At 37.7% G+C, this 19294-nt stretch overlaps 2 protein-coding genes across 2 annotated transcripts; one reads left to right on the forward strand and one right to left on the reverse strand.

Annotated features, from left to right (window-relative positions):
- The first annotated feature begins 4012 nt into the window (after positions 1-4012).
- LOC117600126 (phospholipase A1) lies at positions 4013-7155 on the forward strand. The gene is made up of 2 exons (XM_034315132.2): positions 4013-4381; positions 5137-7155. Exons 1-2 carry the CDS (start codon positions 4066-4068, stop codon positions 5886-5888), a joined length of 1068 nt encoding a protein of 355 aa, XP_034171023.2. The 5' UTR covers positions 4013-4065; the 3' UTR covers positions 5889-7155.
- A 1360-nt stretch (positions 7156-8515) lies between these two features.
- On the reverse strand, positions 8516-17825 carry LOC117600125 (T-box transcription factor TBX6). The gene is made up of 5 exons (XM_034315131.2): positions 17396-17825; positions 16029-16179; positions 11976-12279; positions 10101-10247; positions 8516-9996 (listed from the first exon to the last, which is right to left on the reverse strand). The coding sequence occupies exons 1-5, from the start codon at positions 17493-17495 to the stop codon at positions 9466-9468; spliced, it is 1233 nt and encodes a 410-aa protein (XP_034171022.1). The 5' UTR covers positions 17496-17825; the 3' UTR covers positions 8516-9465.
- Positions 17826-19294: the final 1469 nt, after the last annotated feature.

Here is a 19294-nt window from a genome sequence, read left to right on the forward strand (position 1 = left end):
AGAATAAAGAAGTTTTCACACCACGATCTGCATAACGAATCGGTACAAACATATATCAGACGATAAGAAAAATCTCTCGAAGTCGCCAAGCACCTCTCCGTCCCTTCCTCCTCTCTGTTTCCGGTGTGCCGTCTTCCATCTTCGCTTTTCCTTATTACCCCCTAGATTCGCATCGGTCCAGTAAGCCGAAAACTCGCTACCATATCTCTATTCCCGTTTCCTGGTCTCGTTTCCTCGTTCCTTCCTCTCCTGCCCCTTTATCCCTCCCTCTTTTTCCCTGTCCAGAGATTCAGCTACTTTTTTCCGACCGCTCCTCGTTCCTCGTTATTTGTTATTGCAACGAAAACTGGCCACGTAATGAAATATACACGAAACAGCCGCGTCGAATGAAAGAGAGCACGTCGCGTCGGCAGTGATTCATAACGCGATCCTATCCCGCGTAGAAAATATTGCGATTCCACGCCATCGCCTTAACAACACACTGCCGTACACCTCCTTTCCAATTCCACCCTCCTCATCCCTCAACACTTAACCTTCTCTTTTTCCATCTCTATCCACGCTTCGTTTTACTTCCCTCGCAAACCTCCGACCAACCCGAATTGGATCCGAACCCCGTGTTTACGCGGTTTTTGCAACCCCCCGTCTCGGATGGTTGTTCGGGTTCCGCGTGGAACAAAGTGAATTCGAGTTTCTTCGCCGTGTTTGAGTGTACGTCAGTTTTTCCATTTCTCTTCACGATACACGTCCCTTTTGCTGATAATGTTAGAGAGACTTTGGAATAACTTCAACCCCAGATGCATAATATTATTTCGAGACTCTTGATATGCAGTGGACAAATTTTCTTCATTCAATTTTCTCAATTCTAATTTTTTGTTTCTTTTTTGTTGATAATATGCTCTATTACACCTTGACGACGTAAGATTTTCTATAAATTCAAACTATACGTTTGAAGGGTAAGAAATTAGTTGACGCTGGCGGATAAACGAAAAGAATTGTCAAGAAGACGAAAGAAGAAATAATAGTTGGCGCGAGGATAGCGATGTTGAAGAGCGAGGCGAGATGGAGTACGTCATAAATCAACGGGAACACAATTTCACGGGAGGCTGCGACGGCAACGTGGTCCGTCGCACGCTCGATCGACCGGTATCTAATTAATGGAGACGTCGATTCTTCCAGCCACGGAAGAATGTTTGCTGTCCGAACTGTTCTGTCACTGTTTCTATCTAGGCGCCGATAGAGCCGAGATATACCGAACTTATGAATTGCCGACTACGTTCTATGAAACTCGATTGGTCCTTTAAATGAAAGTCTTCTTTAGTTACTATTTAACTCAAAATAATCGAGAAAAGGGTTGTTTCAGCTCTTAACAATTGAGCCGCCCATTTGTTAAGTCGATTAACTCCAAAAAACAAAGAGTAAAGAAATCGATAAGATATAGATAAGCGTTAATCAAGTGCTATGGCAATCAAATTTTGACAGATTCAAAATGTGGAGTTAATCATTTTGGCCTCTGAACGGATTAATTAGCATTATTAAGGAAGAGCGTAGAAGTTGTAGAAAAGCAAATCTATATAAACGACTACAACTAGAAATGCTACACATAAGAAAAGGAATCAAATTCTATATATCGCAAAATGAATCATTTTTAATATATAATAGACACTCCATGCAAAATTTTAAATATCAATAACAACCCTCTCAAATTTTTAACCATTTAAAACCAGGACAAATAAACCAATCAAATAATGCCATTCACACTTGATTCACTTCAGTGTTAGATTGCCATTCAACCCTTGATGATAAGGACTATCATTAAGGATTGAAATATTAGAAAAAGCATTATCCAAATTTTCTATACGAAAAGCCAGTTTGAAAAAATAGAAAGGAACGGAAACTATATTACCTTCGCAAGATAAATACATACATCTGTCTTTTTCATTTTGACCCAACGATTTCTACTTTTCCTGCATGCGGTAACAATACAACTTTTTATAGTCATTTATAATTTTAAATTTAAATAATTTAACAAGAATGTTTTCAAAATTTTTAACATCTATCAATAGAATGGTATATTTTTATATTAAATCTTTGTTAAACTAACAAAGATGTTTCGAGAAAAGTAAACGAGTTTCGCTGCCCTCAAATTTTTCACGCACCCACAATTTCGTATACTTTCACTTCGCCCACCACCCGAACAGATTTCGGAACTTTCTCCTCAAATAACGAGGGACCCATTTTTTATGGAAATTTACGACAGTCTGCAATTCCCAAGAAAGAAAGAACAGTGTTTTAAGTTAGTTTGGAACTCCCTGTGTTTTCTATTCGAGGACGTTTTAATCATAATTATGACTAGTAATTAATGCAAACAGCAAGTAGTCCCTGGCCTATTGATGCAAACTACTCGAACAACTATGTCGCATTATTTTTTAGTCACAGTCGAATGAAAGTGTACCGAGCAAAGGGTATACATAATAATGTTTACGCCACTGGAACGTATAAAAAGAATTGAGTAAAACCTTCTGTGTTTAAAATAACTCTTACGTTCTTCTTTCCAAAGTGGAGGTGTAAAATGTCTTATTCACCTTTATTCCTTCTTTCGGTCAAAAGACCTTTCTTTGTTCGTAAAAATTATTTACAAAATGTACCAGTTACATTAGTTAAGTATCTTTTGAACACGGTTGCATAATAGCTTTCGTGTACAAAAATGAAATCGAGAACGTATACAAAAGCAAAAGTGCAAGACTGTACTAATACATATACTGTCTTAATTGAAATGCAATATTAATTTCGTTCACCTTCTAATCATTTTTATACTCTTTCAATTGTGTCAGAAAATCTGTGTGAATTTAAAAATCATGATTAATGCGTGATCATTTTAAAGAGTACTTATGCAATTATAGTTATATAATAACCAAATCATTTGAATTTCTTTTCTCAATTTAAACGATACTAACCTGGATGTACCTCTTTCGGCGTATGGGAATTGATAATTAAACAAAATTGAAAATTTTATTAAATCTATTACATATATCATTAATTTCATATTTTCTACGCTTTCTACCAATGTCCTAATTTACATACAAGATCATTTGTATGCGTACTTTCTTTTCTTTTTTATCAATATTAGAACTTCTAATAAGTATGTACTTGATACATTTCGGAGAAAAAAGGAACGTGAATTTTTAGTATGTAACTTCTGCTTACCTTTCCATTAGTCCTCGTTACGGATAACTAACGAAGGAATACTGCGATACCGATACAGGTTTACAGCCAAATTTTCACTCATTGAAGTTTCCAATGGCATCCTGATGCACTTTCGCAACTTTCCATAAAATGCACTCTTTCCACATTCTCGGTGTGTATATTTTCAATTCAAATTGGAACACAGGGTTAATGCTCTAGATACGAATTTCTCAATTGCATTTTATCTTTATAGGTTTCACATAAACTGTTAGTGGGTCACCAATGGCCCATGGCTATAAGTACATCTTTAATTAAAAACGAAGAAAGGCATTCTTTGATTAAGTTAAAAAGAAAGTATAATAAACATAACATTATATTGCAATTTTGTGTAATTAAGCATTCGAAATTAATGAGGTGATAATGAAGTTGCAAATTGATAACTGAAATAAACAAATTAGGTGTTTGTAAAAACGCAATACTTACTTATTTCTTCCACGATAATAATCTCTGCCCATAAAACACGTGTTTTCCAAATCAAAGAACCAAGTTTCTCTACTTGTTTATCAGCCTAAATTCGTGTCATCGTAATACCGGAAATTAGTATAATCAAGCTAACCATTCATATCGAAAGCGATCGATCCAAAACACAGGGAGTACTAATGACCTTATGTTTCATTCACCTTAATCACCCGTTCACAGCCATTGGCGGAACTCACTCCCCTACTTTCCCCTTCTACCCTTGAATCCCCAAATTTTCTAACGGCCGCCGACAGGTGAAAAAGGTGGGAGCTCGACGAAGGACAAAGTGACACTCGAAGAGTCACCGTGCACACGATCAGTTCTCGTATCGTGCAGTAACGACGAACGTCTCTGAAGAGCGAAATGCTGCACTCAGCATTGAAATCGTCATTAATTGTCTTAATCGCGTGTGTCCTGGTGGTTCGCGGCTCGACGAAGACGACAGCGATAGGACCGATCCAGGAAGCGATTCAGAATGGTGATGCTGCACAGTACAATAAGGAACAGTGCGTATGGAGGCGAGGAAATGATAGAGACTCCTGCCCTGATCCCGATGTAAGGGTATTCCTTTACACGAACGATCGACCCAGACGAGAATTAGATTCTAGAGAATCAGACTGGCTACGACAGGATTATGATCCAACCAGGGAGAACGTGCTCCTTATACATGGATATGCAGGTATGCAATAATTGTTTGACAAGGTTTCGATAAATAATTTCAGAAGATTTTGGAGTCACAGCTGTCGACATTTCAAAATTTTTTTAAACAAAAACAAAAGCTTGAAACTTTTTAAGAAAAAATGCACTTTCATTCAAATAATAGCAAGTGCAATATTTAGAATATCGTGAGTATTCAGAAGGCAAAATGGTTTAGGTAATTCCCCGAGGGGACGCATACCCTTGGCACTGTGAAAAGAAAGACTGTTCAAGTATTTATTCAAGGAAAACTACTCCTTGAATTCAATTGATTTCTTTTTGTTTGAAAGGGGAAAGAATGTATACTGCATAAAAAAACTATTCAAGTTGTTTAAGTATAAATGAATATGGACTTTTGATTAATTGCTTATCTCTGTGTCATCTTTTTGGTCTTTTCTATCCTTCGAACATCCTCATGAATGATTCTTTTTTGGTAATTCGTTTGTAGTCTGCGACCTTCTAACACATGCGCTTTTCAATCGTTAATTATACTCGTTGATGCAATAATTATAGACTTCACGACCAATAGCAATGTCTGTAATTTTCATAACCAGTGGATACATATTAGCTCTGTCATTGAACGCACTTGCAGCAATGTAAGCTGTAATTTCAACCATATAATTATGCTGCTGATCATTCTGGACATTTTACGTTGAATTCTTTTTCAACCAGATTAAACAGTAACATAAAAGATGGTCAAATTAACAAATAAAGTTCTCATCCCTTTGTCACTTCCAGGCGGTGACGACACTCTCCCAATAGCTGTCCTACGGGACGCATACCTCCGAAACGGAAGTTACAATGTGTTCCTCGTCGACTGGGGTGCTCTGTGTGCAGCACCCTGTTATCCCGCCGCAGTGTCTAACCTCCGTCCTGTGGCTCGTTGCCTGGCGGCCACTTTGACCACCCTGAGGAACCTGGGTCTACAGATCCCACGGACGACCTGCGTGGGCCACTCGCTGGGCGCCCACATATGCGGCGTCATGGCGAACTTTCTATTATTCAGGATGCACCGAATAATTGGTTTAGATCCCGCCAGGCCATTGATGCGACCAGGCTACGTGAATCGTTTGGACAGCGGGGATGCAGACTTTGTCGAGGTGATTCACACGAACGCCGGATATTATGGAGAGAGCGGACGCATGGGTCACGTTGACTTTTGCGTGAACGGAGGCAAGGTGCAGCCTTTCTGCGAAAACAAACAGAATTATCAGCTGTGTAGTCACGTCTGGGTCGTCTGTTACATGGCTCAGAGTATCGACAATGGTGGTAAACAGCCTATGGCAGAGCCTTGTTCTAGAAGATGTCCTTCCGGGCCTAGAATCGCTCCCAGAGCCGGTGAATATGTACCCATGGGACAGCACACACCTTTAGGTACCAGGGGTTCTTTCTGCTTCACCAGCAAACACCCACCCTATTGTCCTAAATATGGAAATGGACGGGGGGATGAAAGATGCTGCGTGCCGGAGAATAAACCTGTTACATTCTAGGAGGTGAGCTATGAAGGTGGAATATTTTTGTACCATGATAGAGTATAAGACTGTATAGGAATCTGTGGAACTTCTGGTGAGCAGTAAATAGAGTAGCTGATAATCTTAATGAATTATTGAGTTTTTACAAATTCAGTCATTTATATAGGGATACTGAATGACAACAATATTAAAATAGTAGTAATACTGTTCCAAATAACATTTTTCCATTTATCAAGAATTCTTGTTGTATCCTATAGAACATGAAGTCTCAATAGCTAAATATATCTAATTTGTAATTAGTCATACGACATTCAACGTGTTAAAATAATAAGAATTAAAGATTCCGCGAAATTTGAAACCATCTAAACGTTAAGTTAGCCATACCACATAGGACCCATCACATGTAGCCAAATGGAAAGTGGTTTAACCACTTGTCATCATAAGACGTAACACAGGATATTTGCTCAAAGTAATCTGCTGAACGGACGAGTGTGAACAATGTCTAGATCGAAGAAATTCTTCTTCGTTACCTAATCGATTAAAACAGGTGTACAGATATAAGTGGATCTTCATACGGTACAATGAAACACGCGGTTTCAATTCCGGAACGCGATTGCGTATTCAAAAGCGGTACGCATCGTCCGGAAAAATCTTGCGTCCGTGATCTATCGACCAATCAATCCCGTTAACTGTTCCACTGAACCTCGACAAATATATTCACGACAATGTCCAGCAAACAGACAACTGTTCTTCGATCTTTCTTCACCGAGAGCCGTTGTGCAATCTGTTATCGCAATGATTTGCACGTTAAGGAATGATAAGCGGTTTCGTGATGAAACACAGTAGGGTAAACTTTCTGGTTGGCAAGTAAATTCGCGACTATTTTTAATATTTTTCTACAAAATTCTATCTTAGAGCAATAAACAATTTATCGTATTAGATTATTAATTCAAGTGGCGTTTACTTGAATTGAAAATAGTAATTTGTGAAATAAAAACTTTCAATGATTGAAATTTTACAAAGGAAGATTGGAGATTGTGATGCAAATGCAGCTTTAAGTTAGAACTATTTTTGTACTGTTTATTACTAGATTTGAAAAATAGTATTATTATAGCAAAATACGTATTAAAACCGATTAGATTAAATAGTACTAATATTAACGCGCTACAACTAATACACTGTCATAATGTACTGTATTATTCAAAAGCTATTATGCACTATAATAATTTGAAGTATGATAGCTCTGTATAATATGTAACATAATATTTAGGATAATCGAAATAAATCTTCTTTATTATAAAGTGTACGAATGCAAGTTTCCTAAATGGCAATTTCAAAATTAAAAATTCTTCTAATTACTAGAGTTATTATAGTAATCCATATCTCTTCAAAAATCGAACAATGATTTATTTTCCCAGAAAATCTACATTTTTATCATTTTCATATCAAGAGCGATCTATTTTCGTATTTTCTTTGCCTTCTGTTTCCAAAGTTCACAAGATACTTCAACTATAACAATAACCCATATCTCTTTCAAAGTCAGACAATGATTTATTTTCCCCGGCAAATCCCTACTTTCGTAGCTTTCGTATTTTATGATGTCTCACTGCAATCCTAAGCTCTCGACGCCCTTAAGATTCGGCCGGTCTGCACGCAGTTTAGAGTATTACAATGAGCAATTTCAGTTAGAAACTTGAAAGAAAAGTTATTAAGAGGGCCTATCGTTACACGGAAGCTCATTGACAAATCCAGACATCGCACAGTAGCCGGCAAACCGGCGCCCCGCTGATTCAAAAGTGTTTCGAGAGACATCGATACTAGAAGATGGTGGGATCCTTGGAAAGGCGACACGTAGACGCGACATCATGCTCTACAACAAGAACTCGTGTCTCCACAGATATTTCCTCTTAAGAACCATGGTTTTCAAAATTTGCCTAATAGCCAACAACTGCAGAAAACCATATGTCTAATTTGAAAGATCCTGTAAGCATTTGGCAATTAGTTTTCACCATATTGTAGCCTTTGTCAATAGAACTTTGTCGCAAGCGGCATAGGAAACTGTAGATTCATTTACGTTATATTCGAAAATCATTACCAATCATTTTTTATCATTTTCATATTTAATTATAAGTAGAAATTTATATACAGACGTATAGAGCGAAACCGGCCAGGAATATGATTGAACCTCGAAATGTACACATTTCAAGGACGTCTAGTTTTAGTTAAAGGATTTAATTTAATATTTAAATTGGTAAATCAGGGAATTCCTGGTCAATCTGTATGGTTTACGTTCATTAATATTGTTGGTGTCAAATTGACGAGTTAACCTTCTTAATCTTTATGAATATTAATTTATAAAATGTTTTTCCTCGTGTAATATATATAACATCAAAGCTACTTATCTTCGATGTAATAGAAATTTTTTTAATTAAAAAGACGATTATTTGTTTAGAATGAAATAGGAGGATATTGTAGATATTTAAAAGGGGATGATTTTATGAAATGTTGAATTTTTGTATAAAAGACAATTTATTGCAACGATAACGCACGGTAGAAAAATTTCCTTAAACTATGTATCTTAAGTAACGGTACAGTTGGTAATAATATTTTGGTGTATTAACCCTTTGACGGCGGATCGCACAAGCAATTTAGGTTTTCATTTTAATTTCATATTTTACATTTTACACTGTCTTTAAATATTATTTTTTTCGGCGTATGAAACACATTCGTTTAAAAACTGATACCCCTGTTGTTTTGGAAATTTGGATCACAATTAACGCAGCTTCGTCGTTCGAGAGTTAAGATCAGAGTGTGTAAATTTATCAATAAAAACAGATGTATATAATATACAAAAATACATGTTTACAATTACATAATTCATATTATAGCGTTTATAATACTGTCAGACTATTTCTGTATATCCTTTATATTTGGAGCACGATAAGGAACCCTTAATAACAATGATACTTACATTAATTATAATTACATGGTTGTTCATTAATCGGTTCCTTTTATAAGGCACTAAATTGTACTTATTTACATTCACACGAATAATATTTACGGTATTAGGCACTTGCTTTCATTCAAACCTCTTTCTTAATTATTAATTCTCGATCATTATTTCGTATCTTATCACGAAATTTCTTAAAACTAAAAGAATTCAACTACGGAAAAATAATAATAGAACAAGAATATCATTGATACTATTGAAACATAAGAAATAAGGATAGCTTTGATCATTTGGAATACATATCTTTGGTCCTCTATCAACAATCTAAATAAAAGTAATTACAACGGAGTTTTATTAATATTCCATTCACTATTCACATTTATATATTCAAATATAAACACTCCATAAGATGATATTTATCTAAACAACCTATACACCTACCAGAAGTGTAAATTCTTTCCAAAATAGCAATCTTTTTTTCCTTTTAAATATTTTCGAACGAGCCTTCAATATATCGTAGAGAGTTCAATTGAAGGTATAACTTAATCTAATCTCGTTGTTTGTAAATGCAGAGAATCTTTGGTCATTCCTGTAATGGTCTCATTTATGGTCCTTCCCCTATATTGTCATTATCATGCTCAACAATTATTCCCATTGATACTTCGAATTCACTATTGATTGATATTGCAACCTCATAAAATCTGATTGCATCGCGATGGAGGGATGAAGAAAGCGAAAGTAATACGAATTCAAATCACTGTAAGGTGACGATAAACTCGTCGAAGAAGAGGCCATCGAGGAAGATGAAAATTCTGAAGACGAATCAACCCATGGCCTGTGTAATCTTGGCTGTGTATCACGATCAACATCCCTGGAGGGTGAATTCTGATGAATTGAAGGTAAGGGTGGACTGATACCTCCACAACTACTGACACCACTATCGTCTAAACTTCCTGTCTCACTAGATGCTGTTTTTGGTCTCTGTGCAACAACGTCCAAATGCGATGACCTATTCGATTCAGATTCTGATGACATATTTCCATCTTCTTCATCGATACGGCTTGTTCCTTCACCATCTGTTTGCTGAAATTTTCTCTTGCATCGCGACTGACCCGTTTCCCGGAAACCTTTCGCAAATGGATTATTATTGATCTTCAGTTTCGTGATATTCTCGTTCTGAAAAAGATATAAAAAAGGATGTAAAGAAATTTTATAGGAAACAAGAAATATTGCCTTTCTCTTTATAAAACAAATAATTTCAATGTAATCATTAAGCTTACCTGATAAGCAGTCACTGCAATAAATTCCGTTTCGTTGAATTGGAAGGAAGAAGACGGATGGGTGTACAAATCACTCAATCTGGTCACATCATCACAACGAATGATCCAAATTCGAGGAATGTATTTGTGCATTGATGTAAGGACCACCTAGAAACAAACATCAATAACGTTATTAAATTGTATTCACAAAAAAAGAATTTCACGTTGAATCGAGTAATTTTTTATGTGAATAAGCAAAGTGACAAAGATTCCAACGAATATCTCTTCTTTTTCTACCGCGTAATGTTCTCTTTACGTCAGTTGAAGTACAACAGGGAGGATTTTATTAAATTCGTAATTAGTTTGAAGAATCGAGTAAAAGGGCGCCGCTTCGTCAAGATAAGTTGGCGCCTCGCTAAGGATGCCGACGACGCTGGAGACAGACGCGATTCTCGAAAACCAGACTGGCCCTTCAACCTTCCCGGAATCACGCACTGTCGACCTATTCAAATCTTATGTGAACCACGACCTTAGTAAAACTTGGATTACATCATCCGATGCACAATTTCTCTTGTGACGTGTTGTTTCTGACAGTTAGGTACATAACAACATAGACAATATGCTTATATTTCTTTCATTTTGTTGATAAATTGAATTACGATATTAAGTGTCGCTATTTTTTAAATTATTTTCTCAATTTTTACTCAGAAATTTCAATATGGGAAATGAACATGTAGCAGAGGGTTTCGTTTAAATAATCACGCGTACTTGAGAAAATGCAGTGGCGCGTTCTTCAGGTACTCAGGAGGAGGCAAATCCGCAGAAGTAATTTCGGAAGTTTCCGTGCAAAAACATGAAAGAACTGGCAAGGGGCGCCGCAACGAAGCCAGCTGCCAGGATTCCTCCTGTCAGGGCGTAAATAAACCCACTAGCCGAGAGAAAGGGAGGGTATATCGATTACAGGGTGTTGTGGAGCGTGTTAATCTCTGTTCTTCACGGACAACGTCCGAGACCGACCTACCCGGCACCGTTTTGAGTAGCTTAAGTCTCCGGAAGGTACGGAAAGTGTACACGCGGTCTCGACCTTTTCCCTTCAAGATTTTAATCCCGGCTCCTGGACACGGGATTCTTAGTTTGATCACCTTGACCAGTTAACGGGCCCCCATACTAAACTATTTTAGTCGGGTTTATGATCTGATATATTGGTGACTCACGTTAGAAAGTGAAATTGAGGAATTGCTTCATCGATGTGGTTTCGGTTTAATAGAATTTCATGGAACATGATTTGTACAGTGACGAATTACGAATAGAAAAATACAGTGCTAAACAAAATTACATTTAGGTTTTTATACAGAAAGAATCAGAGAATTAACAGAGTCATTCGTGAGAAGAAAATCAGGAGCTAATTGACACAAGACGAAGTATCGTTGGGAGTCTCCAATTGGAGGTTCACTTTTTTTTCGTAGAACCTAATCGGAAGTGAAACGAGTAGTTAAAGAGGGTAGATCCGTGTGTGGCGACCTCCCGCATACGGCCCAAGCTTGGAGAAACGTCGAAACCAGAGACACAAGGAAAAAGAAGAGGCATTTAAGGACACGCTGGCTTGTCCAAACACGGGATATCTAGATAAATGGAATGCCGCGCCGCTACCGCTCCTAGTAAATCGGTCACTTCCTTTTCCGAATATCTGTCAAGCCTTTTCGTAACACGTTTCTCCTTCTCAAAAACGATTGACATTTGAAATAACTGAATACTACGTAATTAAATGAATATTTGTTCAATTATAATCCAACTTGAAAATATTTATTTTTATTTCAGGTCGAACTCTGATGGTCTTGTACTTTTCTTGTTAGGTACGAAGTAAATAATTCTTGTTAAATAATAATGATTACTCACGTTAGTTCTAGGATCCACAGCATTGTTAGTCAACTTGAGTTTATGGAAACTAAGAGGATGTTGCATCCAGTGTGCACCGGTGGCAGGGCTTTCCGGATGCAGGTAAATCCTTCGATCAATTCGTGGTTGAGGTTCGGCTGGACCAGCTGATGTCCATCCTCTTGCGTTCCCACAGGCTTTCTCGACACCGCCACCAACATACTTGTGTCGACGATTCGACGCCGGCTCCACTTCAATGAGGACGCAATAACGAGCACGACGCTCTAATCCTGTGATAGTCAGCTGAATCGACGGGAACATCCGTCTGTAACAAAATAATAACAACTTTGGTTAAATAATTTTATTGCAGATCTGAATTGAACATAATAGAAATATTAATTCAACTGTGAAATGACGAATGCTATCTAATCTTCTGAAACATTCGAAAGATTCTGTCGTCTTCGATTATATCAGAGAACTTATAATTATATATAGAAATACAGATCATAGTAATGTTTGCTCAGAATGAGACAGATCATTTTTACAAAGAAAAGATTACGTGGTCATGATAAATCGAGAAATGATGAGAACAGTAGGTTAAAGATCAGCGTATAGATAGACAGTGAAATTTAACGAGAAATATTAGAATCATCTTATTAACATCATAAATTTATCAGAAAGTGTAACTTCTTTACGTAGATATGTGAAAATTAAACAAAATCGAAAATTTTCACATGCCCTTTTAAGTTTTCGTTGTCATTCAGGAGAAGTCAAGTGTGCTTTTTGCACAGGTAGCATAAGCAAACCGTACGAAGACGAAGGGACAGAAAATTCCCCAGTCATTAAGGTGCTGCCGACGAATGGGCGTCGCCGAAAGGACTCAAACTCCCTGTTAACTCCTGCGACTCTTTCGAGGCATCGCAACCGCTATCTTTCGATCTTGACAGCAAGTTTTCCCCCTCGGGTAAACATTTCAAACTCGCGGATAATCCCGTGAGTAAACCTCTAGAAGTCAATCTGCGATGGGTCGGCCCTGTTTGCATACCTAATTGCGGACTTTCCAACGCCACTTTGTTCCATGTGTCTTTTACCCGCTTCCGGTAAAATTCAGTTAGAGATAAACGAAAAAAAGAATTTGTTTTCCTTATACGTATCTAATAAGTACATATAACGTACGCACTTTGCATTGCAAAGTTCGATAGAAGTACTTAGAAGTTAAATCCGCAAAGGGTTCGTATTTAAACCTTCGACTACAGTGGTACCTGATTTAGTATTTAAAAGTTAATCCGCAGAAGATATCTATCTTAAGTAATGGACGCAATTAACGACGGAAAGTCCAATCTATATCCTCAAAGTGCACTCTGGAACTTATGCTCGATTCCTCGAAACACACTTTGAGCCTCACAAAAGAGCACGTACACTATTTTCTCTTAATCACTATCTAAAACCGTAATCTTACCAAGAATTTCATCCAAATTGTACAACCCAGTATTAAATCGCCAGTGATGCGTATATTATACGCAATCAATGACATAACGTTCGAATGAAAGAGTCATCGGTATTTCCAAGCGCGTCAAATATCCTTAATCCTTAAATCTTACTCAATCTGGGAATATCAGAATTATAGTAGTTAGCTTTATATGCAAGTTGCAGAAAGCGATTCTCCGGATTCGTTCGACGCCACAAACCGTGTCGCTGAATCCACTAAAAGTGGCGCCTTTTTAAGTGGAGGATTACGCCGTCGCGACGGCTGCTGGAAGACCCGTGCGCCGATGATTCGAGCGTCTGGTCCTTTTAAAAAGCCTCTCGAGATTATCAAACAGCCAGATAATACCGTAATAGCACGATATAACGCGTGCAACGGCAGCACGCGCTGCCAGTTTTCCTTTCATCTCGCAGATTAGATGAATCAAAAGTCGCGTGGCGTTGCTGAACTTTGTTGTAGACGCTTTGAATCTAAATTCTAACAGCTCGATTTATAAATGTATTTTTAACGATGGCTGTTTTTCTTTTTCTCTCAAAGACACTGATAATTTCATCTATAAAGGATGCACTCGTTTTTCAAAAAGATCCACTTCTAAAAATTCGAAAGCAGAAAATTATCGAGCGTCCACTGTAGACTAAAGATTACAAAAATTAGCTGCGCTTTTATTTTTGCTCAAATCCCAACTAAGACTACCGTAAACTCACGAAACCGTAAAGTAGCTCGAAGCAGATTGGCATTAGGCGAATCACGACGAAACGTGAAATTAATTATCCTCGCTTAGAAGGAGTCCCTTCTAACGGAAGAAAAAGGAAGGATGAGACAAGGTCGGTGTTGCACTTCTGGAGTGCACGTTTTTCTCTTCGTGTCTGTTCGTCGGCTCTGACGCAAGGACATGGGGGGTAAAAAGGGGAGAATACTGATCGAAGGAACGAAACTCGCTAAAAGGATCGAGGAAAACGAACGGGTCGATCGTGTCACGGAATACTGATTGGTTCACGTAAGGCCTGGAACTGAGTGCACGTGGTTGGCACGTGGTGCTCTCAGAAGGGAAGAGTCGTCAGCGAACCGGAAGGCACGGATACACGGACGACCGAATACCTTTGTAACTATTGTAAAGTGTGCACCGCCCACGAATCGCCAGTGTCCAGTCAAGGTTTTTGCAATTTATTTTGGTATCCTGGTTTGTGTCTCTCGAAGAGACAAGAAACGGATCTTTTGCAACGTGATACATTTCTTGGTACATGTGCAAAGGATTTTAAGTCAGTTGCATTCGTTAAGTGTGAAGTATTTTACAATTATATAAAAATAAATGTTAGGTATTTTATTTATTTATCAAGAAAGTCCTAAAACAATAAGTAAAAGTAATTATATGTATATATTTGTTCCGCGATGCAACTAATTTCCTAATTTTCTAATTTTCTATTTTCCTATCTAGTTAAAATTGTGCTTTAATCTCATATCGCATGAATGTACGATTCGTTTCAAACGAACGGATATTACGAAACATTTGAAGAATGTTACACATTCTTGTTACGTTGGCGTTTCCCTCCCCTTTTATTTCCGTGTTCAGAACGGTACGAAAGCATCTGCCTGACATCAGCGAGTTATCTAGCGCGAGACAGCGCGAAATTCCTAGTAATCTTATCTAAGATAGTTACGGCCGCGTATCTGAAAAGGAGTGACCGGTAGCTCAATCGTTTCCGGTGAACAGCCGCCGGATGTCGTGATTCGTCCTGCATCCGTCCGGCCTATACGACTTTTCCCGCAAAATCTACCTTCGTAAAATGATTCGAAGATCGGTGGCGTCGATAATACCGGACACGTTGTCACGACCTTACTTTTATGACCTTCCTCGACCACCTTCCGTGAAACTAATCGCCCTGTCGTCGCTCGAAAGTATCCCCTCGTTAAAAGCATCTACATGCCTACTTGGATGACGTGCAACTATGCACATTACACGAAACGTTTACGTTTCTTATGGAATGACTATACAAAAGTAGATGTATGATATTCTGTAGGAGCGCAAGTCTGTGCGATTCTAATTGTAAGTATCAAAGGATAAAAAATGAAACTTTGAATTTATTTGGCAGTAGATATCTATAAGTGAAAAAGGTGGTGAAAAGTTCTTTATTTATACAAAGTGTTGATATTATTTAAAAATTGCGATAACGAATGAAGTATACAAGTAATGGAAGTGTAAATTTGGCACGGCACTCGACGTGTTAAGAATGAAAGATAAAAGTTTGTTAGTAGGTGAAAAGACAATTCTAAAACAGGTCACATTTTTCAGGTGGTCTAAGGGTTTCGACAGCGACAGAGGGTGTGGCCTTATGGCGCCTGTCAGGCCGTTTCACCCCTGATGGAATTCAAGGCAATGAATTTCAGCAACGTTCTTTCAAGAAAGTAACAATAGATGTAAGAAAGAATGTTTATGTAATTTTCGAAAATCTAATTGACGATTAATCTAAGACATGAACCTTGCTTCCTTTTTTATAATAAATTATTGCTGAATTATTCTATCGGCTTTACATACTTATTTAAAACGAACTCATGAAATTATGAAAAATGAAAATAAATTATGCACTCACCGGCCCACCTTCGTGATTACCATTTCCGTGGTCTCCGCATGGAACTGTTGCCACAATTCTCGATTTTCTAATTCAACCTTTACTTCGGGAGGCAGAGGAGGTCCTCCACCAAAGCGTGGTATGGGCCATGCATTTGGATGCGGTATATCTTCTGCAAATCAAGAAAATAAAATACAGTGCACCATTGGAATAAAATAGAAGTTGCTTTCAGTCTAATCGAAACTACCCTAAAATTATAGAGAACATAATTACCATTAAAAAAAAAAAAAAAAAACAATTATGGGCGAACCAAGAAACAATCACACTTTCGCAAAGCAAAAAACAGTAAGGAAAAAAAGATTGTCATCTCCTTTCGCATCTTTAATCTTTTCTCCTCATCCAGCTAGCCGCTGCCGGACTCGCTAAAGAGGGACAAGAAATTGTGCGGATGAGGTAACACGAATGCCAGGAAGAACACCTTTTACAAGTGGATCTATAGAAACGGCGTCGCTTGCTCGCATGACCGATTCGCTCTGCACTTGTCTCGCGGTTCTGCGGTCGGAGCATTAGGTCTAGGGCCAGGATAATTGCGGCCATCGGCTCATCTTCTTTCTCTTCCTGCCGAGAGGACGGCGGTACCGAACTGTTGTATAGGAGCAGATAACGATTGTCCGCTCGACCGAAAGTCGGCGCCTTTCATCTTAGAACGAGAGATGTTCGCGCGGATCTATGTCGCCTACGCGGCAACTTGTCGCGTATTATATGCACCATCTCCCAGGACATCCTCCCTTCGACTCGTGGGAAAGAAGAAAAGTTGAAAATATTTACGGTAGATGAACGATTCAGATCTTTACGCGGTTTCTTCATTGCGCTCCATGTGACTTTAATTGGGTGAATTGAGATTCGCGTTGAGATCGAAGACGATAAAACGAAGGAGTTATGATTTTATAATTTACTAGTTTGGTTTCATTAAGTTAACGATCACAGTAGCTGATATAAATATATGAGGCACTTAGAATCAAAGGGATGCAAGTGACTTCTTTGTTATTTACAACATTAAGTTTCCTTAACGAATTTCAAAAAATATTATTTGCATCCCTTTGATTTTTAGTAATTATCTGATAATTACATTGGTAGTAATTAAAAATAATTTTCAAAATATTAAATTCTCGAAAAGTAAAAGTTTAATTTATATCACTATTAACCTTTAACTATCGTGACTTATAAATTATAACTTGACAGAAGATGTTGAAGTTTATTAAAGTATTTCTTGAATAATTTTTGAATAGAAAAATTAGAGATTTAATTTTGGCAGTCAAATCTGTCCCAACCATAATACTTAAGGGTTAATGTCAAAACAATAAGCAAGGAAAAAATATAATATTAACCTGGTCTGTGTCTGCGAAGAACGAGTTGTTGTTGCCGGAAGAGCATTTGTTGATGCAGTTGCAATTGCAATTCTGTGGGCATCGCCATAATCGAATTCATCTTCCAAAAAAGGCACTCTATATATCACTTAACTAATTTTGCTGAAACGTGCACAGAAATACGGAAGAAAACTTGCCACGTTTGACGCTGTCCGCATTAAAGCCTAATGACGACTGAGGATGCGTTTCGGAATTGCAAAGACGACACTCCGTTGCAACGATCCATCGCTGCACTCAACGGCTAACTCCCCTATTGGCTGATGCTCTCTCCCCACCTCTCTAGCGCCGCGCCCACGCTGATCCTATTGGTCGATGCAATTCTAACTTCCCTATGAGTAGACAATCGAAACACGCGTGATGCACTTGCATCCTGATGCAAGTGATAAACGGAACGTGGACAAAAACGAGTTAATCCTGATGAATATTAAACACGATCAAGTAAAACGTGTTTCATACTTGAAAATGATTTTCCTTTATAAAAATTAAAGTTAAAACATACATAAAAAAAATAATTGTTCATTAATTTTTAGATAAAACCACTTTCCAGTTTTTTCAAAATTATGTTAGATATAAAAAATAGAAAGAACTATTCGCGTTAGCGTAAAATGAATGAAAACATATTTGTCAGCTAATTAAAATTTTATCACGATATAAATAAATATTTGAACAGAAATGCAATATGCAATGAAACTAAGCTGTAGATACTTAACTAAATGAAAAAAATTAAATATTTGATATTTTTAATAAAACTAGGCAACCCAGCCCAAGCCAGACAAAAATTCTATTTACGCCAATGCTCGTAACATTAAACGATCTGACGTAATTCATAAAAGGCTCGGATTTGTGGTGATCGAGCCATTTGACTCTGGCACACGATCGCATTAAGCGAGGATGCAAAGCGTTAGGTACTTACAAAAGCGAACGAATCGTCACCATAAATTACGGAATCCGGCGAGCGGGCGGTCGTTAATTGTTTGTTCTCGAGTCTTGCGACGAGACGAGGCGAGAAGATAAAATCAAGAATCCTCGTCCGTGGTACGTCGGCGGTCAAAGAGGAACGGAACGAAACGCAGCGCCGCGAGATACAAATCTACGCTTTTCTCGCTCCCTTATTCCCTTTTTTCTCGTAGGCACCGCTTCTGTCGTCGCTTCTTCTTTTTTTCCAGCATAAGAAAGCGTCCCCTTGCCGCCTACTACGCCGGTCATGCCACCATTGTAGTGGGTTCCGGATTGTGGATTAACTGTAAGCGATACCCACAACAAAAGCGTGCGCACTTTACCTGACGGCTTTGGCTACCTGTATTGTATTGCTTTATGGCAGTATTGTAGTGTCTCTCGATCGTGTCATCCTCATCGTTTCAGCATCACCGCTTCAATTGCGCAGTAATCTTTATTAGTAGGGAGGAGCAAAATTGAACCACTGACTGGAAGCTTGCAGAAATTTATCATTTATTTATACTAACCATTTTTAATTTTTTTTTCTCAACAAATAATATATTTAATTAAGCTTATTTTTTTTTTAATTTGAAGTCATTTCATACTAGACCGCACTGTTGACCGCTGTCATCGCTAACATTTTAAGTACCATTTTTGTTTTTTCACCTGCAAATATTGGCATTGAATTCTTTAACATTAAAAATAAGAATTTTTTAAAAATTGTGTTTCGAAAATGATTATATTTAGGTAAAGTAATAAATAGACTAATTGTAAGTGGTACTTTAAATATGAATTCCCAGGAAATGTCCAGAAAGAGTAGTAAAGTATATAGTGTTTAAACCGATGAAAATGTTTCCAATAAAGAAAGCCAGGAAACACTTTCGTAAAGAAGTACAGCTGTTTTTGGGAAAGGGCAGAATTCCA

This window comes from Osmia lignaria, chromosome 15 (genome assembly GCF_051020975.1).
Source record: "Osmia lignaria lignaria isolate PbOS001 chromosome 15, iyOsmLign1, whole genome shotgun sequence".
Classification (NCBI taxonomy): domain Eukaryota; kingdom Metazoa; phylum Arthropoda; class Insecta; order Hymenoptera; family Megachilidae; genus Osmia; species Osmia lignaria.